The 24,612-nt window shown below is 43.7% G+C and overlaps 1 protein-coding gene and 1 long non-coding RNA gene across 3 annotated transcripts in view; one reads left to right on the top strand and one right to left on the bottom strand.

The window, feature by feature from the left end:
• MMP16 (matrix metallopeptidase 16) overlaps positions 1-24,612 on the top strand; it is a 326,417-nt gene that overhangs the window by 289,049 nt on the left and 12,756 nt on the right. For both annotated transcript variants that reach the window (XM_014610178.3, XM_019486726.2), the window contains 2 exons: positions 13,159-13,309; positions 20,752-20,867. In XM_014610178.3, the coding sequence (XP_014465664.2) occupies positions 13,159-13,309; positions 20,752-20,867 (267 nt within the window). The remainder of the gene's footprint in view (positions 1-13,158; positions 13,310-20,751; positions 20,868-24,612) is intronic.
• Positions 13,149-23,174, bottom strand: LOC132249278 (uncharacterized). Its single transcript, XR_009460684.1, has 2 exons — positions 22,669-23,174; positions 13,149-13,324 (listed from the first exon to the last, which is right to left on the bottom strand). It is a non-coding gene; the product is annotated as an uncharacterized LOC132249278 (long non-coding RNA).

Genomic DNA, 24,612 nt, shown 5'->3' on the forward strand with positions numbered 1-24,612 from the left:
TGCACTTATGTGAAAACCACTGGTTTGAGGAGTCTGTTAAATCAATCATCGTCTATTACAGTTGTTTGTAAAAAATTAGCTGCTGCTTTTGCATGAAATCCCTTTGTGCACCAAGCTTTGAAACTATTTCTTTTTAAATGTGAACTAGGTTATACCCCTCTGATTTACATTGATATATATTTATAGAAGAAAAACCATTTGTAAATAATGGTAAAAATGCAGTAGCATGCTTGAGGCATGTCCAGTTGAGTGCACACGCCTGGTTTGTGACACAACAAATCCATCTGCAGCACATCTTGCCGCACATGCATGTGTTTGCTGTGCTGCTAATACTCTTGACACTGGGAGGGTGTTTGACACTGGGATCTCCCAGCATAAAAAAATCTGCACCAGAAAAAAATGGGTGACACAAATGATGGCAGAGTGCACTACCCAAAACTGGAGCCTGCCTGGCCAGAGCTATGCTCTGGCTGCCGGCCAGGCTCCTTGTGCCCAGATCAATGCTGCTGCAGCCCCAGAAGGTCCCCAGGACCTGAGGTAAGGCAGCTGGTGCCTGCCACTGCTGTTTGTCGCCGGGGAAATGCACGTTATCACTCATGGGGGCACACCCTTGGAGTGTGTGCCTATAAGGCAATTCTTGAACTTTTGGGGTACCTGCTCAGATTTTTTGTGACCTAGAATGCAGACAATGCATATAAGAGTCTGGTATTTGCTTATAAAAAACCCTAATGTTTATATTCTTTTTTCTATCCGGTACTGGTGCCACAGGTGAAAGAAGACAAGAAAATAATACCAGAAAGACTGTGGTGTGTGTATGCCCATCTCTGTGTCTGTGTTTTTGTATATACACAAAGGTAGATAGTAAAATTTATTCTGTGTACCAAAGAGAATTTAAATAGTGTTAAAAATGAAACTGTCAAGCCATCTGTTTTATTGAAGCCTATGGCAAACCAAATGTAGCTGTAAGAAAGCTGTTGTAAAATTGATACTACCAATACTATCATCATGACTTACAGCAGCACTTATCCCACTGCTTGTGAGTTTCATTTTAAATAATAAAATTTACTGGTAGTGGAAAATCATGGAATTCAAAAGAAAGAACGGACAGGAACCAGTTAGAGACAAGGAGGATTTAGAACAGCTTGGGAGAAACAGAAGGACACAATTCTGACATTGACATCTAAAATATTTAGAATGAGAAAGATGGGGAGAAAAAATGTTCAGAATGTGACTGAGGAAGAATTCCCATTGATTTCAATGGGCCTGAGAAGCCCTAAAATTTAAGTTTCTGGTCCATGGACAGTAGGTTTTATTTTACCGTAATATGGTATAATATTACCTTCCTAATTCCTAATACTCTTCCGTTAGGCAATATGGTATAATACCATACTGGTGACATAAGCAAAATGTTTAACATTTTTGTTCTTGAAAACTCAAGAAACCATTCTTGTTTATATAATAAGATATGCATTAGAACTTATATGTGCCACAGTTTTTTTGTAGTGGTCAGTAAATAATTACTCTGAAATAACCACAGTCCATACAACATCTTCAGTATGCTAAAAACATATACTTGGGGCATGTGCCCATTATTTCTATCTATTTTCAGAATAGTAGCAATAGATTTTCCAGAACTTCAAGTAATTACAGTCACAGTTCACATTTTTTCAGTTGTTTCCCTTTGGTCTTGGCATTTAAGCATTATGGCAAAAAACACATTTTGACAATTTTCTTCATCACTTGTTTCATTCTTAGCATGAGCCCTTACTATCTTTCTTGTTGTTATATTAGATCTTACATTAGGGAATACAGTAAAATTCCTGTTATCTGTTATGAGTGGGGAATGCCAGGTGCTGATTATGTAAAAATTCTGGTTATCTGAGGCAGATAATGCAGGAGGAGGGGGGAGGAGGTGGTGGTGGTTGCATGAGGAGCAGCAGGGAAGGCAGCAGACTGCACACGAAGCAACAGCAGCACAGGGTGGTGGGTAGCAGTGGTGGCCGTCATGTGCAAGCTTTCCCTGCCGCCCCCCTTCCTGCGTCCAGCCAGCCAGTTGGAAATGACAGTTCATAGATTTCATAGACATTAGGGCTGGAAGGGACCTCGGAAGATCATCGAGTCCAGCCCCCCGCCCAAAGGGCAGGACATCAGCTGGGGTCATAGGATCCCAGCAAGATAAGCATCCAGTTTCATCTTGAAGGTGTTCAATGAAGGCGCTTGAACAACCTCCGGTGGCAGGCTGTTCCAGACCTTGGGGGCTCGGACAGTAAAGAAATTTTTCCTTATGTCCAGCCTGAAACGATCTTGTAGTAGTTTGTGACCATTCGTCCTCGTCATCCCTTGGGGCGCTCTGGTGAACAAACGTTCCCCTAGATACTGGTGGTCACCCCTGATAAACTTGTAGGTGGCCATCAGATCACCCCTAAGCCTGCGCTTTTCCAGGCTAAAGAGCCCCAGGGCTCTCAGCCTGTCATCGTAGGGTCTGCTTCCCTGACCCCTGATCATGCGCGTGGCTCTTCTCTGGACTCTCTCAAGCTTCTCCACATCCTTTTTGAATTGTGCAGCCCAAAACTGGACGCAGTACTCCAGCTGCGGCCTCACTAAGGCCGAGTACAGGGGCAGAATGACGTCCCGGGATTTGCTTGAGAAGCATCTATGGATGCAAGCCAGCGTTTTGGTCGCTTTACTAGCCGCAGCATCGCATTGCAGGCTCATGTTCATCTTGTGGTCAATGATGACCCCCAAGTCTCTTTCTTCCATAGTGCTAACCAACATAGCACTGCTGAGCCTATAAGGATGCTGCGGGTTTTTTTCCCAAGGTGGAGAACCTTGCATTTATCGGCGTTGAACACCATCAGATTCTCATCCGCCCACTTGCTGAGCCTGTCCAGGTCAGCCTGGATCATCCGCCTGTCTTCTGGTGTGGATGCTTTGCCCCCAAGTTTGGTGTCATCGGCGAACTTGGCCAGTCCGCTTCTGACTCCAGTGTCCACATCATTAATGAAGATGTTGAACAGTATGGGTCCAAGGACAGAGCCCTGGGGGACCCCACTGGTCACAGGAGACCACGATGAGTGACTTCCATCAATTACTACCCTCTGGGTCCGACCCCGGAGCCAATTTTCCAGCCAGTGGATCGTGGGGGACCCAAGGCGACAATTGGCCAGTTTCTCCAAGAGACGATCATGGGACACCAGATCGAAGGCTTTTTTGAAGTCAAGATATATGACATCAATCTCATCTCCCTTGTCCAGGTGATAGGTCACCTGGTCGTAGAAGGAAATGAGATTGGTCAAGCAAGACCTACCCGCAACAAACCCGTGCTGGCTATCCCTTAAGATGTTGGCGTCGGCCAGTCCATTAAGGATGGCCTCCTTAATAAACTTTTCTAAGATCTTCCCTGGGATAGAAGTCAGGCTGATGGGCCTATAGTTAGCCGGATCCACTTTCCTCCCTTTCTTGAAGATAGGCACCACGTTGGCCTTCTTCCAGTCTTCGGGCACTACACCAGAGCGCCAAGAGTTTTCAAAGATCCGCGCTAGAGGCTGGGCTATGATGCTCGCCAGCTCCTTGAGTACCCTGGGGTGAAGATTGTCAGGGCCGGCTGACTTGAAGGTATCCAGCTTCTCAAGATGTTCCTTCACAAAGTCAGCATTAATGGAGGGCAGGGGATCACCCTCACCTGGACTTCCCAGCCCTGTAGCAGGCACAGGCGTCCCATGGGGCTGATGAAAGACCGACGCAAAGTACCTATTTAATAGGTTGGCTTTTTCCTGGGCGTCAGTTGTCAGTTGCCCCATCTGGTTCACCAGGGGTCCAACGTTGCCCCTGCTTTTCCTCCGGCTCCCCACATATCTGAAAAAGGACTTTTTATTGTCCTTGATGCTCAAAGCTAGCTGGAGTTCAGTTGCAGCCTTGGCTTTCCTGGTCTGCTCCCTACAGGACCAGACCAGTGCAGAATAATCCTCCTTGGAGGTGACTCCCATCCTCCATCCTTTGTAGGCCTTTCTTTTTAGCCTCAGGAGGTCTGCTAGGTCCCTGGAGAGCCAGGGGGGCTGCTGTGCCCTCTTGCTGCCTTTCCTCCGAGATGGAATAGACTTAGTTTGTGCATTGAGGATCGCTCCCTTGAGGAGCAACCACTCTTCTTGAACTCCCCTCTCCCTGTGGCCACAGTCCCTTAGGGCCTCACTGACAAGCCTCCTGAGCTTGTCAAAGTCGGCTTTCCTGAAGTCAAGGACTTGCGTGTTGCTGACTGACTTGCCAGCTTTTCGGCGGATGGTGAACGTGATCAGCTCGTGGTCGCTGTCACCCAGCTTCCCATCGATCACTAGGTCGCCGACTAGGTCATCCCCAGTAGCCAGCACCAGGTCGAGCAGCGCTTTGCCTCTCGTTGGCCCATAGACTTCTTGAGTCAGGTAGAGGTCATCCACGCACGAGAGGAAGCTCTGCAACTGCTCAGATTTTGCTGAGCGATCCTCCCACGAGATGTCTGGGTAATTGAAGTCACCCATGACAACCATGGTCCTGGAGCAAGCTGCCTCAGCCAGTTCCTGGGCAAACTCCTGGTCTAGCTCAGGACTTTGGGAGGGAGGTCTGTAATAGACTCCCACCATTGTGTCCCCTGTGCCGTGTTCCCAACGGATTTTAACCCAGAGGGTCTCCAGCCGTCCACCCTGGTCGCCAATATCGGCTTGCAGGGATGCGTAGCTTTCCTTAACATAGAGAGCTACACCCCCGCCCCTTTTCTGTACACGAATCCTCCTGTACAGGGTATAGCCATCTATCCCTGTGGTCCAGTCATGGGTGGAGTCCCACCAGGTCTCCGTGATCCCTATGACATCGTAATTGTTTGCACTGAGCAGGAGGATGAGCTCCTCCTGCTTATTCCCCAAGCTCCTGGCATTAGTGTACAGGCAGGCAAGTGCCCCCTGGGGGGCTCCTTCCTTGCCCACAGATTTTACCAGGGCTGGGGCTGGGGTGGGCTCCCTTGAGTGCCGTGATCCGCTGGCTTTGCAAAGATTGTTCAGCGGGCCGGCAGTGGCAGTAGTCCCCCCGTCCCCCAGCGGGCTTAGTTTAAAGCCCGGTGGAGCAGGTCAGCCAGTCTGGCTGAGAAGAGCCTCCTCCCTAGGGGAGAGAGGTGGAGACCATCTCTTCCCAGCAGCTCGCTGCCTCTCCGCCAAAGAGTGGGCTGTGGTCATGAAAGCCAAAGCCTTCCTGACGACACCAGCACCGCAGTCTTTGGTTGACCACATAGATCCTCCTGTCCCTTCTCAGCCCATAGCCTGAGACTGGGAGGATCGACGAGAACACCACCTGTGCCCCCAGACCCTTAAGTCCCGCTCCCAAATCCCTGTAGCGCCTCATGACCTGGCTGGGAGTGCTCCGAGCCGTGTCATTGGTGCCCACATGAATAAGGAGCATGGGATAGTGGTCTGTGGGTTTGAGGAGCTTGGGGATCCTCTCTGCAATGTCCCGGATGCGGGCCCCTGGGAAGCAGCAGACTTGCCGGGCTAAGGGGTCAGGGTGGCAGATTGGCCCCTCCGTCCCCCTCAGGAGGGAGTCTCCCACAACAAACACCTTACGTTTTGTCTTGGGGAGAGCAGGGGCGGGAGTTGCAGTTAGGCCCATGTTGCCTGTGGGGGCCAGCAACTCAGCAGGCTCTGCTGGGGCAGCAAGAGGTGCATACCTGTTGCTCAGTTCTGGCGGGGGAGGGGCCTTGGTGCGGCGGGCCTTAGGGCCCTTGACCACCTTGGTCCATGCCCCTGGGTGGACACAGCAGGAGGTCCAAGAGTCCTCCTCTGGCCTGGAGGGAGAGTATGATCTACCCTCTGCCTCCCGGGGGAGAAGGGCCTGGCAGTAGGAGTCTATCTCATGCTCACAGTCCCTGATGGCACGCAGTCTGTGGACTGTGGCCTGGAGCTCCTCCAGCTGGCGTGCCAGAGACCCCAAAAGGGAGCAGACCCTGCAAGGGAAGGTCGCCATGCTCCCAGGCCCCAGAGCCTGAAAAAGGGACAGGCAGCCCCCGCAGCCGAGAGCCAGGGGCTCCGTCTGCGTGGAGCCCGGAACCAGGGGCTCCGTCTGGGTGGCCGTCTCTGAGGTGCCAGAGGGGGGGGCCGCGGAGCCCGAGGGGACCCTCGGGGTGTGGCACGTGCCCATCCGTGTCATGCCTCAGCTAGGCTGGCTACGGCTGGGACTGTCTACCCTGGGGGGTGCGCAGGCAGGGTCTGGCGCCCTCCCGCACGCCCTCCTGCGCGAACTCCGTGCTAACTCACGCGCCGGCAGAGAAGCGCGCCTGTTTGTGCAGCCTGTTCGTGCGGCTCCGGTCGCGTGGCTCCCTGGGGGGCTGGGCGAAGTAGGGGCCTGGGCGGGACTTGACCCGGCCCGGCTCCACTCAGCTGCCGCCTCCCACACACACACTAAGGGGGATAGCCCCTTCTCTCCTCGGGCCCCACTTACCCCGGCTGCGCTGGGGGTCAGCGGGGGGCTCCGTGGCTGCTGCAGGGTTTCTGGGGGGCTTCGGGGGAGCGGGGGCGCAGCGAGCTTTCACCCGCGTGTCTCTCGCCGCTCCCGCGTCTAACTGGGCTTTTTCCCGGTCGGCAGGCCCTTTTAAACTGCGCGCATGCGCAGTGGGCCTGCCGTCGAGGAAGCTGCTCTTAAGCAAATAAGGGGGCCCTGCCCGGGATTTGGGGGACCCTGCCTTACTGGAGGGGGGCTGGTGAGTACCCCCCCTTCTCTCTCTCTCTCTCTCTCTCCCTGGGGGGCTGGGCCAAGTAGGGGCCTGGGTGGGGCTTGACCCAGCCCGGCTCCACTCAGCTGCCGCCTCCCACACATACACTAAGGGGGTTAGCCCCTTCTCTCCACGGGCCCCGCTTACCCCGGCTGCGCTGGGGGTCAGCGGGGGGCTCCGCGGCTGCTGGATGGTTTCTGGGGGGCTTCGGGGGAGCGGGGGCGCAGCGAGCTTTCACCCGCGCGTCTCTCGCCGCTCCCGCGTCTAACTGTAATACTCAGTTAATAGAGTATTCCGGCTTGTAGAAACAGGGATTTTGCTATACATACTGAGACATGAAACATTCAAAAGATTGGCCAGGTTTGGCAAAATGTGTAGTGATTTATTAAAATCTATGCAAATAAAACCTCACAAGCCAGACCTAAAACGAGCAACAAATTTAGTGCTTACCTTTGCCAAGGAGATAGATCAGTTGCATCATACAGGCATCCAGGTATTTGAAAGAAGGAGCAAACTGTAATTGTATAAATGGTAACAGGTTTCTTTCTTTATTTTTATTATAATCTTGACTAATAAACTGGCCTGAATTATAATGTGCTATGATTTATAGAAGACCCGGCTATAAAGTAAAGGAAAGGAAATGATGAGCATTGTGATTTAAACGCTTAGTTTGGGTCCATTTTTGAAACTACATATTAGCTTACTAAAGCTAGACACAAAAGGAACTAATCCTAGCTATGGTCAAGGATTTTTTTTTGCTCTGATCTTTATCTTAATTACTCCTTAGTGTTCAGTTCTAAGACTAAAGGCTTCTGATTCTTACTGAGATTTTTCTAAAATCCTTCTCTAATCAACAGCCAGCCACTCTCCAATATAATTCCTCCAGATGATTGAGGAGAATTTTTTTTTTAAGTGTTTCAGCCAGATGGAGTATTTAGGTTTCTTATATGCAGTCTTTCTCATTAATAATTGTGTCAGTTGTAGAAAATTAAATATATCTTCAAGTGTAGTTATAAAATAACACTCCCTTTTAGTTATAATATGGAAATCTTCCTTATTACTGCTGAACTTCTCAGTGTCTTTCAGTGTAACTAAAACACCAGTTTTAGGTTCTCTCCAGTTACAGTAACATTGAATAGTGAAAAGAAATTCACTAAGTACAATTTCATTCCAATTCATGCATCTACCCTTCTTTTCACATATGTTTCTACTACAATTTTTCAAGCTATGCAAAAGATACTGGCTCAAATTGTAAATGATTCCTATCTCCTTTATTTTTACCCTTTTTGATACCTAGAAATAGGAGATACCTAGAAAAACATACGTCATAGATCTTGCTTCTCACCACTTCAAAATAACCGTGAATTTGATCTTCTGAAAGAAAATGACCTAGCCCAGTATCAGATGCCATCCATTGTTGCATCATATGTACTAACTGCAAAGGTTCAAAAAACATGATTCCTCCTCTCAGCATTGAATTTGAAGCTACTCCTTTTTGAAGTAGTCCCTTCACTACCATGTGAATCAGTAGTTAAAAGATGAAGAGGAAAAATTGGTATGAAAGGGAACTGTAGAATACTAAAGGTGGGTACCTGACATGAAGGTCTGACATCCCTAGCAACAATTCTGTCATCTTCAGGCCTAGCTTTTGTAGACCAACTTAGTGGGCACACCTACACATGCAATTATTGTGCACAAATAAACTCCAGAGCTTATTGTTCTGGAGTTTTTTCATGCACAACACATTGAGCCTGGTCAGAGCAGGCCCCCTGGCTGGCAGCAGCCCAGGGCTGCTCCAGCCAGGCTCAGTGTGCTGCAGAGGGGCTGGATGGAACATGAGGGTGCTTCAGTGCAGGGCTAGCAGGCAGCCCCATCACTGAAACACCCTCATGCTCCAGCCAGCCAGGCAATGTCTACAGGGACACTGCTGCACACGAAACAACTCCAGAGCAAGACAGTACTTGTATTTATAAGCCAGCTCCAAATGTTATTAGTTTCATGCACCCTAATAGGGGTGCACGTGTAGATTAGCTACTTAGGCAGCTCCACAATAAACTTCTCATATAGACACACCCAGTTAAATGTAATTGCGTTCAGGTCAGCACAGATCTAACGTTTTGTATCCTTCCAAGGACCACTCATCATAAACTCTTCCTCCTTTATTATCTGTAATTTAAAGTGGTCTCTATATATCATGAATGCCTTCTTCCTCCTCCCTGGTGCATGGAATAGCTCTAAAGATGATCAGTTTCTTTCAGTGTATGTGACATTGTCTTTGGCTGGCCATATCAGCATTGCTTCATTTTTTCTCATTTTTCACACACTACAATAGAAAACATGGGAAAGAAATTTGAAGTGGACACACTTTCCCATCTTTCACTGAATAGTAATATTTAAAAGAACCCAGAAACTTGATAAAATATTAGTTCTTGTTGGGGGTACTGCCTCTTAGAAAATTCCTGGAGAAGACACCAGTGTCTTGAATTAGGGGTGCACCGATAAAGATTTTTTTGGCTGATACTGATGACCGATTATGAACCAGCCATGTCGGCTGATACTGATCCAATAGCCGACATGCAGCCTGGCAGCTTGGAGAGCAGCATCTGACTAGTAAGTCTGTGGGGAGGAAGGGACATGGGGGAAAGGAAGTGGTGGGGGGGGGTCAGATTGAAGCCCGCACAGTGAGGGAGGGAATGGGACTGGGTCAGAGGCAGGTGTTTCCCAGCCAGGCCGGGGCATGGGACAGAGCCATGGACAACTTGTCCAGGGGTCACAGGGAGGGGAAGTGCAAGGGGACAGAAAAGGTGTCACCTCCCTGCCACTGCATGCATCCCAGGGAGAGGCACGGGGGATATGTGCCCCTTAGATTTGTGTGTAGGTGAGGGCAGGTTACCCACTGTGGGCTTATGGCCCGGGGCTACACCGACCTCTTCCCAGTGGGGGGGCTGGGCCAAAGCTTTGCTCAGGGCAGGTGGGGGCAGGATGGCAGCCATGGCAATGGGAGGGGGAGCTACAGGGTGGGCACTAGCCACCCCAAAATTTGCCGTAGCTACCCTGTAGCTCCCCTCCCTGTGCTGCCGACACTCGATCTGCTCCCCCGATGTCCTTTCCCTTTCCCTCCCCCATGCCGCTTTCCCCCCACAGACTTACCAGCCAAATGCTGGTCTCCAAGCTGGCAGGCTGCATTCCTGGCCACATGCATGCTGCGGCTGCATGCATGCACTTGGCATTTATCGGTGACATTTATCATCTACACTGGCCAGTAATGTCAATTTTCCTTTTATTGGTGCTGATCCAATATGGACCAATAAATCTGTGCACCTCTAGTCTGAATGGATTGTGGCCCTTTTCTTATCACCTCTAGGGGAAATTATTGTTTGTTATATATTTTTAATTCATTAAGGAAGGTTTTATGCTCTGGATATGTATGATTTCCTGATAATTACTTTATAATACAAGGAACCTTTATAATGTTGATACCTGTATGGTATCAGACATGAAATGAAGGGAAATGTTAGTTGGAATCTTCTTTAAGAAGTCTTTGGTACTTCAAAAAAGCAAACTGAGAAAATCTGTTTTTCCATTACTGGAAGGTAGCATTAGGCCCTAAATTTCAGACCTCATCCCTACAAAGAAAATGGTAGAATGACAGGAATCTCCAAGGTGGCCTTGGGAATTAGTGTTGCCTGAAGGAAACTGAAGAAGTGTTGGGGGGTGAAGGACATGGAGGGATAGGAAGTTTGCTTGGGACAAAAAGGTTGGTTCTTCTGGGCATACTGGAGTGCCTGTGCTTGAAAGTGGGTGACAGGCAGCTGCAAGGAAGCTGATAAAAGATTTACTCTGCAAACCCAGCATGTGAAGGATTTAAACTATATCCCCTTTCCTAATTAAAAATATGATAAAAGAAAGCATGCTTTAAATCACTGAGGTGCAGGCAAGAAGATAAAGCTTTCCTTTTCTTTCTTGTTTTATATTTTTTTAAGACTTCTCTTATTTAATGCCACAGAGGGATAACTAAAATATAAAACCAACTGTGAAACAGCTTTCTGGATTTTCCATTCCAGTGACTCTGGCAGAGATTTGATCCTTGGTCTTTGGGGTGATGTTAAGTTTCCTTATAAAATATTTATACAGAACAGTGCCTTAGGGTAGATGTGTGTTTGTAGAGCAGCCTTATAGTTAAAAACAATGAAGTTTGGGCTGCTATTATAATCTCTCTTGTATTGCATTAAGATATCTTCTTCAACATTTATTCAAGTAAATGCATTTAAAAGCTTTTTCTATTAGCTGTTATAATTAAGGGTGACTTGGATATTAAGGGTGTCTTGGATTAGGATGCACCAACTTAGAAGTCGAGTTGGTCTTTGGACATTTTTATGTTATTAGCATAAAGGATGGTCATGGTGTAGACAGCTGTGTTATGTAGCCATTATTCCTCTTCCAGGTGATGATGATTAATAATAATATTTTGTAGCTTTGGCATGGGAATAAACATTCGGCCCCTTTGCAATGGAATTTACAATTTAGGTTAAATATAACTGGGTGTTATTTGGGGTTAAGAAAGCAAGAAAAAAGAAGTTTAAATGAACTAAGATTACAGGATAATACTATTTGTAAAATATGCATCATGTTAGGCCTAAATATTATCTTTTTTACATTAATGTAGACTGTATTAGTTTGGCACAAGAATATGAGTGGTTATTGGTAAACATGTTTTGAAGAGGGACCCGGAGGAGGTTTGGGAGGTTGTATGGCAGAAGGGAGCAGGGAGACCATTCCAAGCATATGAAACAACATGAAAGAAAAGGAAGTTCCTGTGAAAGAAGGATACAAAGAAGTTTGAAGGTGTGTAGAATGATCAGAGCACAGAGCCTGAGTGAGGATGGTGGAGTGAGACTGGTATCAGGATGGGACTGAAGCGATTACTTAGATTGCTCAGTGAGGAAGGTTAATTTAGCTCCCTCAGTTTGGTGAGACTGGTAGCCTGCAGGCAGGAGTCAGGTACAATACAGAGGAGGTAGTGACAAGACAGAGAGTGCTATTCCAGACTTTCTCTCCCACGAAAGAGGTGAGTGGCAGAGCTCAGCTTCAGAATGATTATGAGTTGGGGATATTCCCTAATCTGCATGCTATATTATGTAACTCTTATTTATTTATCCAGTGTCCTGGATAGGCATATTTTTAAATAAATACAGATCAGGAGAATCTTTCAGGGGAGGCTGACCAAATGTGAAGCAAGGAGAGTATGGATACAGTGCAAGGGAATTCATACAGACACTGAATAAAGTCAGTTTTGTGCCAGAAAGAAGTAATGGTGTGTCAGAAAGAAGTAATGGACCACTGTACGGAAGGAAAGAAAAACAAAGTAGGTTTGAGGAAGTAAAGTAGGGTTGTAACTGAAATAGAAGTGATGGATGATGAGCAGGGGAGAGAAATAAAGCTTGTTGACAAGAAAGAGGAGCCAGTGGAGGACATCATTGTGCTTCTTGGACTTTCTTCAGAGATGGTGACTCAGGCCAAAAGGAAAGAAAATTAATGGGGAAAAACTGGAGTTGTTCACTGGGGTGTGCTGTGTAGCTGAAGCAGTAGAGGTTTTACCCATAACACACTTGTCCTATGCACTGTCATTCAACCTATGACAAATCCTATGCCATTTAGCCAGGCTTCTATTGGTATCAGAGCTAGAAAATTCAAATCCAGTTTGTGTATATAGAGCCCATTACGGTCACAATTTTGGTCTCTATTGTGGACATGCCTTAAGTCACATAAGCACTTTTGGATTTTTCTTTGCAAGGCATTACATTCCTACTAACATTAATGGTAAAACTTGCATTAACTGTATTAAGTGCCCTCATTTGCTCTCTCTTATTGCACAGCAAAATAAAGCTCATATAAAATATTTAAAATCTTTCCTTAAAATATTTCAGAATGAGCTTTTCTTGCAAGAATTAGGTTAAAAATAAAAGTATATTGTCTGTAGGAAAGTAAGAATTTCCATAGAGTTCAGTTTTTTTAATATAAACGGTCAATTATTTCATTTTTCCTAAAATGTATTTCTCTTTTCTTTAGAAAACTAGGTCTGTTGCTTGGTGTTGCTGTTGTAAAATATATCATACTACTACCCATACAAACTTGTGATTTACTTTATTTTCACTCTGGGTATGATCCTTGTATATGTTGTATATAACATGTCCTTGAGTACTGAGGAATGAAAAATAGTGAATATAAATAAAAGGCATCTGTGAGACATACTTTATTTTCTTTTTCAGTGTCTGCATTAATAAAACATTTTAAAATAAATGTATTTAGCAGAATCAGCATATTGCTTTATTCCTTTGAGTGTTTGTCTTATTCACTTAGAGTGTTTTAATTTTAATATTGAGAGTTATGGAAGCTAACACACACATGCATATATATGTGCTTTTGTACAGGTAACAAGTTCTGGGTCTTCAAGGACACCACTCTCCAGCCAGGGTATCCTCAAGATTTGATAACACTTGGAATCGGAATTCCTCCCCATGGTATTGATTCAGCAATTTGGTGGGAGGATGTTGGGAAAACCTACTTCTTCAAAGGAGATAGGTTGGTATTGGAGTCCTGGAAGGAAGTAATTTGATTGATTAATGTCAACAGGAGTACATGAAGTATTTGCTTATCTTTCATAAAAGATACAATCTGATCCATTTACAATATTAAATATGAATTGTGGAGAAAATTCATCTGAGTGTCAAGTGCCCTCATAATGCCTATGCATCATTCAAAGCCTATACTATTTTTGCATGTTGCCTTTTCAGTCCAAAAGGTGTTTTTAAGGATTAGCAAGTAATTCAGAGTTTCAACAAATTTGAACAAATATTCAAAGTAATACAGTTATCTTGGAGTTTAATTTTATTCAAGTAATCTTTGGTCTTCTTCCATTTTCCTTTCTACCTTCATGGTTAAGGTAGCACATAAACAGGAAAAGACCAATCCAAAGCCTATGTACATAACTGGAAACAGTTGCTGTGCAGCTTTTAAAAAATGAATTGGAAAGGGTAAGCAGAAGTTAAGACTGGAAATCAGCAAGCTATTTGAGCAGTTTAAAATCAGACTGTATGAATTACTGTTAAATAGTTATGTATTTATTACAATTTTATTTTTGCTGCTACTGCTGCTGCTGCTACTGCTGGTATTACTGCTGCTGCTATTGCCGCTGCTTTGGTGACGTAGCAACCTTTGAGTTGAAAGCATCATCATCATTAGTAGTAGTAGTAGTAGTAGTAGTAGTAGTATTCCAGTACCATTAAGCATTAAAAGTAATGTTGGATATTTAGGAAACTAGTTTGAATATACATCATCATACTGTATGTTAATCACACTACTGTTAACCAAACTGTCAATTGTTTTTATGTCAGTATTGTAACAATACATTATAGAGTGCCAGAATCAATATTAAGATGTTCTTCACATTCCTGTGCTCGTGGGAAAGCAAGCAAATAACTGATTGACATTTCTTGGTGTTTGAAACCTGTGCTTGTACAAACATATTTCAAACAATCAGCTTTCACTGGGCGCATCTGCACGAGATACTACGTTCACCATAACAATGCTCTACGGCGACGTAGCATCAGCTAGCACAAACTGTGGCACTGTAGCTATGTTGCTGTAGCAACACACTCCCTTGCTATAGCGCATCACTATGGTGACGTAGTGGCTAAAAATAACCATGCACCGCTGGCACCACACAGTAACAACAGTGCCATAGAGGCATGTGTAGTCACACCCACTGTGAACAAAACCAGTCTTATAATTTGCGTCCTACATTTGACAAGATTTTATATTTGTTTTCAGTTAACAGTTTTCCAGCTATATGTCCTTTAGGCTTTACTCAAGAGAGGAATGAAATAATATATTTCCATGTATAGGTAGCTACATGAAATCAAGGCCTTCCTAAAATACTATTAGCAATAGCAGAAAACTGAGAGAGCTATCAAAGGCAGTTTCTTTTGATGGAGTCTTTTGATGGAGCAGTGGTTACTTAGAGCTATAACAAGCATAATAAGGCTCAGCAGGACATAAATGCAATGCAGTATGTAAGGAGAAGATCGAAGAACATGAGTCTTGCAGAGATAATTGAGCTATTGCAGGATATTGACCACTAGTGGGAATAAACCCACATCCCACTAAGCTTCTCAGTATGTATTGTTTATATCACAATTTTTTCCTCAACATAATGCTGGAGTTGAATTCTCCTGCTGCTTTTAATGGTATGTATAAGTCTATTATATTTTTTTTAACTAGGTACAACCCAGTGTTTCATCTTTTGTGGTATAAAGTAGAAATGAAAGAGTCAAGAGGTTGTGGCAATGTCAAAATAGAAAGGGGTATTTCTTCACATATGTACCTACCACAAAGAGCTGTAGGTTTATTTTCTTTTTCCTTAGCAATAATCTGTAGTGAAAGAGCCCCATGTTAGAACCTAGGCTTCATGTTAAAAGGTCTAAAACAATACGATAACTAAACGGAGTTACTTTAAACATGTCAAAACCTAAAGACTTGTCATCACCTTATCCTAAACTATTGTATTCTGTAGCAGAATGACTATTCTATTTTCACAATGCCAATATCAGCTGCAAAATCTAAAACATTATTTTTAAAGCAAAATATTGATAAATTACATGAATTAAAAAGTTTCAATTTATATGTGAGAGAAAGGAACTATTACTAATGTACAGCTTTTAAGTGAGGTGAGATGATAAAATAACTAGTGTCTTGCTACAGCTCAGTGCATGGTTTCAAACCTTGCTTCACCCTCACTCTTAACTCAGCTGTAACTAGGTATCTGCTCTTTCAACAGGGGAGTCATAGGCAGCTGGACATGAAACCTAGTTGTCTTTGCTTCCTTTTTTTCTATTGACATGAAAGCTATATGCCTAAACCACATCAGTGTGTATGATTGGTCTTCTAGGCTCAGATGGACCATGATTGACTTTTAAAGTGAAACATGGGAAGAAGAGTTCCTAAATAACTGTATATTGTTGGGGCTAGTTTACCACTTTATGGTGCTACAAATTGGCTGAATGAATGGCTCTGTTATTGTTTATGGCACAATTAACAAGGTAATTGGACCATAAATGCAATGTATGCCAGGAGCCTGAGATGTCTACTTTGTTCTGTGATGTCAGTACAGCTCTAGATAACGTTTAAGAGGAGCCAGTTTGCCTGTTGCAATTTGGCATACTTGAGCTTTCTTTCAGCTTTCAGAGGTTCCCACTTTTTAAATATATTCTTACTTTTAATCCCAGACATAATTTCAGGGCTGCTAGCTTACTAGTTAGATGTTTCTAAACTGTTCTTTTTAATCAGAACACTCATTTTGAAAGGTTTAGTAGGACCACCTGCCCCAGTCCTTCAAGCAGGGAGAAAAGAATGGAAACCATTGAGAGAGAATATTAATAAAGGAAGGAGTTACAGCAGTATGCAGAGATGGGAGGAGGAAAAAGAGAGAGAAAACAGTAATGAGTGGAGGGGGAAGAAGTAAAAAAGAAAAAGATAAAAGGTAAGGGAACATATAATGAGGGAAAAGTTAAAGCAGCCATGAAATGTAGAAGGAGGGAAGATGAGTAGAATACACAAAAGGCATTAAAATGTTAAACTAGAAAGAGAGACAGAGGAAAGAACAGGAGGGAAAAACAGAAGAGACAAAAAGTGGAGAAAAAATGGCAACTGAAAAACCAAGAGATGCAAAAGTAAAATGGGGGAGGAAAAATGGCTTCGTACAACTAATATTTTACAGACACATTTATTATTTCTATATGATGTTTCCGTTTTATAGCATAATTCTCTAAAAAATGTGCAAAAACTATTAATCAAAGGGGTAGAATAATGTTGCTGATGGAACTTAGACTGCTTCTTCGTGAATATGTAACTAGATTAAGGGATCAGAGATGTTTTATTCCATACACCAGAGCCAGAAAATCACTTGTCTAATATTAACTTTTAATTGGTTTTAAATTTGCCACCTTTTAAATCTATTGAAAGTTTCGGACTGGAGAAAGTGTGTTGCTGTTAGAGACTGAAAGAGCTCAATCCACTTAGATTATCCGAAAGACAATCAAGAAGTGACTTCATTAAGATTCATAAATATTCTGCACCAGGAAAGGATATCAAGCCTCTAGACTAGCAGAAAAAGGCATAACAGGAACAAACAGCTAGAAGCAGAAGCCAGACAAATTCAAATAAGGAAGCACACATTTTTAGCAGTGAACAAATTACTGAGGGAAGTGGTAGATTTTTCTTCTGAAATGGAAACTGTGGGATCATCTACACATGTATTTGATCTGGGATCAGTTTACTGACAAGTAAACTATTCACGAGTGAATGCTTCCGGGGAGGCAGCTGCACATGCAGGGAAGTGGGACCACATTTGCTGCTAATGGTAGCAAATTGCTCTTGCTTTCTGGGGCCCTGCAATGGGCCCCTGCTGTCACCAAGGGGAGTTCTAGGCTCCTCCTGGATAGTAGGCCAGGGGCTGGCAAGGAGCACCAGACCAGGACACATCTGTCTCCTGGCCAGGGCTGGGACATTACACCCTGCCCCCAGGGGCTGCCTTTTGCCAGGGTGGGGACAATGTCCCCCTGCCCTGGCAGCAGGGAGCTCCTGACCCTGGCTCCCCAATGAGGAAATCAGGGAGCCTGTTCCCTGCCCAGCTCCATGAGTGTGGAGCTGGGCAGGGAACAGGCTGGGGAGCTTGTTCCCCACTCAGCTCTGTGAGTGCAGAGCTGAGCAGGGAACAAGCTCCCAGCCTGTTCCATGCCCAGCTCTGCTCATGAAGCTGGGCACGGAATAGGCTCCTGGCCCTCACCAGCAGGGAGCCTCCAGCACCAGCCTTGCACCATGGTGCTGGCGCTGGGAGACCCTTATCTCCCAATACCAGCTCTGCAATCACAGAGGATCTCCCAGCCCCTGCTTCCTGATCACGATTTTGGAACAGGGTGCTTGGAGCTCCCTGCTGCTGGGGCAGGGGGACATGCCCGGGCTCTGGTGGTAGAGCCCACCCTGCGAGCAGGCAGCTCCTGGGGGCAGGGAGCAATCTCCCATATCCTGGTGGTTGGCTGACCTGGAGCAGATTTGCTCCCTGTCAGGCATCTAGACGAGCACTACTGCGCTGTTACTAATAAAAAGTAAATTTGTTAATTGCATTTGTAAGTACCAAACTTGTGATCAGTGAAGTTTACTGTGTATTAAGCATGTGCACATGTAGATGCATGTGCCTACCATTCAGGAAACTACTACGCAGTTAAATGTCTTGTGTAGATGCACCCTGTGTGTTTTAGATGTGTACAAATCCTTATTGAAAACAGGGAGAAGTTGAGGCAGAGTGACACCTTAGAAACTAACTGGTTCAGAGATGATGATCTTTCATAGACAACAACCTACTTTGTCAGATTCAATTGAATATATATGAAATGAATAGGGTTTTCTAGAAGTTATATGGGAATCCTGTAGAGTTTTCTTTTAATCATTCCTCATAATACCACAAGGAATATTATTATGTTAAACTTTATAGGTTTGTTCAAAAACAAGTAGAAATGTTATTATTCTCTATTACAGTCTATGGAAGTTTGCATAAAAGAATTGGATTTATAAATAATAAAGCTACAAACATATAAATATTGTATTGTGTGGAGGGTATACAGCAGAACGGAATTTTACTTTAATGACCATCATATACACAAAAGTGGCTTGATCCAAATGTTCACAGACAAAGATAATCATTCTTATAAGCAACAAATTACTCAAAAGAGTGGGGTTCAGACCTGAGGGTCTACAGCAAACTTAATTATGTCCTAACTCTTAATCAGAGTGATCACCAAGGATCTTGGTTTTCTCTGTTTAAAAATCACAAATTCTCTGATTAAAAACCCCAAAATCTGTGATTAAAATGAAACGCCACTGTATATATAGGTATCCATTGAACACAATGTTTTATTGATATATTTAAAATTTAAAATATGGTGTAAAACATTTGGAAGCCTACCACTGCCTCAGTCACTATAATAATATAAATTCCAAGTACTATAAATTTTAGTATTTGATTTTGGGGTTTTTTATCATGGAAAATCAGAGCTTCCCCTGCCCCTTTACTCACCAGGACACAGGTCCAGGCCTCTCACTCCCAAGCCACTGCCCCCCAAGCCCTGCTGGTGCTCTTCACTCCCCACCCACAGCTCCCTCACCCCTGCTGGTGCCCCTCACTTTCCACCCACAGCCCCCCCCACTTCAGCCAGCCTGGGCGGAGGGGGCCCCCAGCTGCCAGGGCTAGGGACCAGGGACCCGAGTCCACAGCCCTCTGCCCCCTGCAGCAGCACCCGCGTCCTGGTTGCCACACATGGGAGGCAGCAGCTGCTGTGGCAGAGCAGAGTGCAGCTCCTCCTCTGGCTTCTCCTCCCCTATGGGCGGCACAGCTGGGGCAAAGCCCATGGTGGTGGGGGTGGGTGCAGGCTGCCCACTGCTGGCTCCCTGCCATGCTGCCCTCCCCTGGGCCTCTGTGGCCCAGTGGGTGGGACCCAGTGCAGCAGGGCAGAGCGGAGCCAGGCAGGGAGTCTCATTGCTGCTGCTGGTGCCTCACGACCATGATGAGGCACCACCTGCCTGCCTGGCAGCAGCAAGGGGTACAACCCATGCCACCACTCCTGCTGCTAGGTGGGCAGGGGGCACTTTGCCAGGGCAGTGTGGGGCTTGCAGGGGCAAAGAGCTTCCCCACCTGGCCCCACTCTGCACTGGGCTGTGGAGGCCCCAGGGGGAAGGCAGCAGAGCAAGGAGCCTGAGCCTGCAGCAGGCAGCCTGGCCCCACCCTGTGCACAAATCTGGGGGACACATGCCCCCTCTGTCCCCCTGGGCGCGCATGCAGTGGTGGGTAGCCAGTTCCTCCATCCCCCAGATGAGCCACTCATGGCTCTGTCCTGCTCCCCACCAGGGCCCTGTGGCCACATATTGCAGCCACATATCGTGGCCCCAGGTCCCAAGTCCCATGCACCACCACGGCTGGGCATCAGCCGCAGGTCCAGCCCCAGCCCTGCCAACTCTCTCCGTCCCTCCCTCTGTATGGGGGCCTCAATCTCCCCTTCCCCACTACCAGACTTTCCTGCGGGAACTGCTCTCCAGGCTGCCTGGTGGCCACATGCATGTGTGAGCGTGCATGTGCACATGGTGCCCCCTGCCTCTCCTGCTCTGTCCAGCCTGTGCTTTTCTTGGTTAAAAGGGGAAATCAGTGTTTTTTTCTGTTTTTTCCACGGAAAACAGAAAACCCAGATCCCTGGTGAGCGCCAAATAACATAATGTTCTGTGCTTATATGTTAGAAGCCATTAAGGCATATTTTCATAATCAAATACAAATGTGTGCTATACTTTGTCTTGCTGCATGAGCACATAAGCTGAATATTAACTCTTCTTCTGTGTAAATTATATCAATTATTTATTGTTATTTCTCACAAGTTCAGGTTGCCTTGAACTTGTGTGCTGTTTATTTCTGAATTAAACATTTTTACAGTCAGTGAGATACATGAGGTATAAAGAATTGTGTATCATTTCATACATATTGTATGATAATATAATGAAAAATGATTGTAATGCATGTACACAGTGGGTAGAGTTAAGCTTGCTACTGGAGCCTTAACTTTGAATTCAGTGACTTCTTTGTAATTAAAATCTCATCTGAAACATTTATGTAGCTTTTTGCATATACTGTATCTTCTTGTTGCTGTGCAGAAGCCCTAGGCATTAGAAATGCTCTGATTATAAATAAGGTATATGTTTATTCAGATGTCAAGCTAGAGAACTCTTTTATCTGCTGTGTACTAATTTGAAACAGCTGTCTAGTCAGCTTGTAGATTAAACTGATATGATACTTAGTAACATTTCTAACCAGGAGAAGTCTAGTCACCCTGCTTTCGGTCATTAAATGCACCCCATTGTTAGAAAGAAAATTTGTACATCCACTATCATAATAAAATTTGTCCTTTTAATTTTTTTCTATAAATTAGGTACTGGAGGTACAGTGAAGAAGTGAGCTCCATGGACCCAGGTTATCCCAAACCGATCACAATCTGGAAAGGTATCCCAGAATCTCCTCAGGGAGCCTTTGTCCATAAAGAAAATGGTATGCAAGTACTTTCTTGTTTTAATCACATTCTACTGTCGGTTTAGAGTTATAGAGGCAAAGGAGTTTTTTGCTACAGGTCTAGAGGCATGAGTTTAAGAGTCAACTTAACTCTATATGCTACCCTGTAAACTGAAGATTCAGTTAGCCAGTTAGATCTGAGGTAGCCACATGTGCTATTGACTACTGGAATTGTTATGCCTTAACTAAGCTAGCCTAATGGGTTACTAGGCCCAGGACAACTTTTAACCTTGACCTAATGTTTCTTAACATGCATAGGTACAATTGGCTAATTAGGCTGGTGGATTGGCTGAAGACTTTTTTTTTACCCAGAGAAAATGTTTCATACTGTGGAACTCCTCTCTACTTAAACTCTGTTATATGGTTGTTTGATTGTTCTGTTTGCAATTACAATGAAAGGAAGAGAAAGAGTTTTAATCTTCATATAATACATTTTAATTTGTGGTTGGGCATCTCGTTCATTTTGCTGCTTATTTTTGTTCTCTTCTTGATGTGAGTGTTTCATAAAACAGGCAGTGTTGTTAGTCACTGATGCAGTTCATCCAACATAAAAGCTATTACTTTCATTTTGGAGTACTCTGGAGCAAAACCATGCTCTTCTATTATAAGACTGGAAGTATCTCATACTATATAATGCATAGGTACAGTGCACAGGGACCATGCATCTCAGCATGCAGTGCTATTACCTGGGCCAAGATGGGGCATCATATGGGGCAACCTAGCATCTCCAAAGGTTTCTCCTCCAACTGAATGAGAGCAGCTAAAATCTATTCCATTTTATGCAAATTAAGTGCTACCCTTGGTCTACTGGCAGTTTGCCGGTGCAACCATAAATTGAACAAAGTTTAGATGCTTCTGATGTAAACAAAATTATTGCTTATGCTCAGCGTTCATTTCTGGGGATAAGTTTCTGATTTAGTTGTTTATGATTGAAGGATTCCCCCCCTCCCCAACCTACACATCTTTCTTGCTATCTTGTTTTCATTTCCCTTTAATAGGTAAATGTATAGCTTACTTTTCTAGTTTCGGTCATTTCTTCCTCAAACTTGTTTAACTAATTTGCTTTGGAATCACTTTTCTCCAAAATATGCTTAATCACTTCCTTGATTTGTCTCTGTTTCACCCACCAGCAAAAACCCTCCTCTGATTCTGGCTAGTGTGTTCTTTTAAAACAAAAGTAGGTTAAGTAAGATGCTGTTTTGCATATAAGTATCACACATGAACTGACCTTCTGTGTGTATACATACATGTATACACACACACATACATATATAAATTTGTTCATATACAGACATATACACAGTGGGCACATCTACACAAAACGCTACATTACCATAGTGATGAGCTACAGCTACATAGCTCATTGCTACACTGACATAGCATCGGCAGGCACAAACCATGACGCCAATGCTTCATGGCTGTAGCGATGAGCTACCTTGCTTTAGTGGACTGCTATAGCAATGTAGCTGCTAAAAATAACGGCGCCGCTGGGATGGCACAGTAACAACTGTTACTGTGCCATCATTTACTTCCTAAAGCAAGTATTAAATGACAGCGCAGTAACAACTGCGCCATGAGGGGCACATGTAGACATGCCCTTTGGGTTTAATATTTTCTCCCCTTGACACATTACCATTTAGTTGTGCTTCTTAACAGTACCTTACTCAACAGAACTAAAAATAGCAGTTGTTCCAAGCTAGAGTCAACTCATTATCATAACCCAGTATTGTACCCTGTAAATTATACACATATTTCACATTAGCAGTGAAAGGTATCTCACCTTCACATTCAAACAGATGAATCTTCAATGCTGCAGAGACAAGTCACGCAAGGAAGAATTGCTTCCAATTAATCCATTTGATTTTAAAATGTATATTTTTATCCTTTACCCTTTTAGTTTCGTATTAAAAACAAGGTGAGGTATGCCCATAGGCAGAAGATAGATGGGGCTAAACTCCAAAAAGTTGGTTGGAATCATGTTAAGAAAGGTCTTGGACATCTGGCAACTCCAGATACTTTCTTGGTTTGAGCCCACCATTTAGAAAGCTTTATAAAGCTTAAGCGGGTAGAAGTATGACAAAAAACTGGAGGTTGGCATGATTGAGTAATTAATGCTGGAGACATGAGAACTGTAAATGCAGGATCTTTTTTTAGAGGTACATGTTTGTTTTTCTGTTAAATTCTAGTAATCACCTTGAAAAAAGCAATAATTTTGTCTCTCCTTGTAGAGTACTGGATTGTGTTAACTTGTAACTAAGTCATCTTCATCCTCTTTATAGGAATCTCTTTTCAAACTTTTAAAATCTCTAACAAATAGAGATCAGGATGACACCTAATCCACGGGATAGATTATCTTGAAGATGCCTTTTGTTAGATCTTCTACCTTCTTTGGAAGACTGTGGTACGGGTCACTGCTGAGACATGATTAGATAGACTTTCTCTGACGTAGAAATAGATTTGGTTAGGAAATAGTCTGCCCATCCTGCAAGAATTTTCAAGCTTTCAAAACAATGTTCCCAACCTGAATTGGGAAGAGAGAAACATTTTTTTAAATCAAAAATATGAAAAAATGTCAAATTTGGTTAATCAAAGTGTACCATTTTGATAATATTTATAAGTATTATTCCATTTAACATGTTTACTACACTTACATTTCTAATTGAAAAGTCATTTTGAACCCAAAATAGCCCTTTTTCTATCAATAATGTTGAAATGGGAGGTTTAAACAGTTTTTAATTTTAATTTTTTTTTCAGTTTATTGAAATTGATCTTCTCTGGCAGTTAGTTTCTGTTTTAACAAATCTGCATTTTCTGAAGTAGAAAAATTTTGGTTGAAAAATTCCTAACCAGCTACATATAGTATATGTTCCTCTGATTTTGTCCCCTCTTCATTTGATAATGCAGTGAAATGCCCATAATCATCAGTATCCTTTCTATTCTCTAGAGTTGAATTTTTATTTACATACTGTGGTTTCTAAATAAGGCATTGTTATGTTGAGGAAATTAATGCGATTCCCTGCTAAAGATAATGACATTAAAAAACTGCAACTTCGCATTTGTTAATGAGCAAATCTATTGGCTTCTAAGTTTAAACTACAGATTCCTTTAAAATATTTTAATGCATTGAAAACCTCAACTTTTGAACTAAATGTTGATGGCACAGTAATAATTATTGTGCTCTTTTATGCTCTTTTATGCTTTATTCTATTAGTGGGGAAGGCATTTCATGACCAAATAGCCTAACAGCAGTTTTGATATAGTTCACTACAGTTCTTTTTATCTAGCCAGTCATATACATTTCAAGCTAAAGATACAGATATGTAGACATAGACACTCACAAGGTTTTAAATATTAAAATTGCAAGGGACCAGATAAAATGTATAAAAATATCTACTCAACTGTCTGAAACATAATTAGAATTACATAAATAACTACTGCAAAAAGATGTTTTAAAAAAATCCTCACATTATAAAATGAATAACAGTGGTGGACTGAGAGTTCATACAAAAAGTTTTGAGCAGGAAAAATAATATTCTAAAAAATTCCTCTTCCATATGTCTACAAAAAGCCAGCTTTTGCTGTCCTATGTAATTATTACGAATTCAAACACGTAGGGCTCCTCTACCCATGCAGGTAAAGGCACACTGGGATCTAATGCATGATCCACACATTTGCATCTCCTGCTATGTCATACATGCATGGTAGGAGGTGTGATTGTGGGACC

Source organism: Alligator mississippiensis, chromosome 3 (genome assembly GCF_030867095.1).
Source record: "Alligator mississippiensis isolate rAllMis1 chromosome 3, rAllMis1, whole genome shotgun sequence".
NCBI lineage: Eukaryota > Metazoa > Chordata > Crocodylia > Alligatoridae > Alligator > Alligator mississippiensis.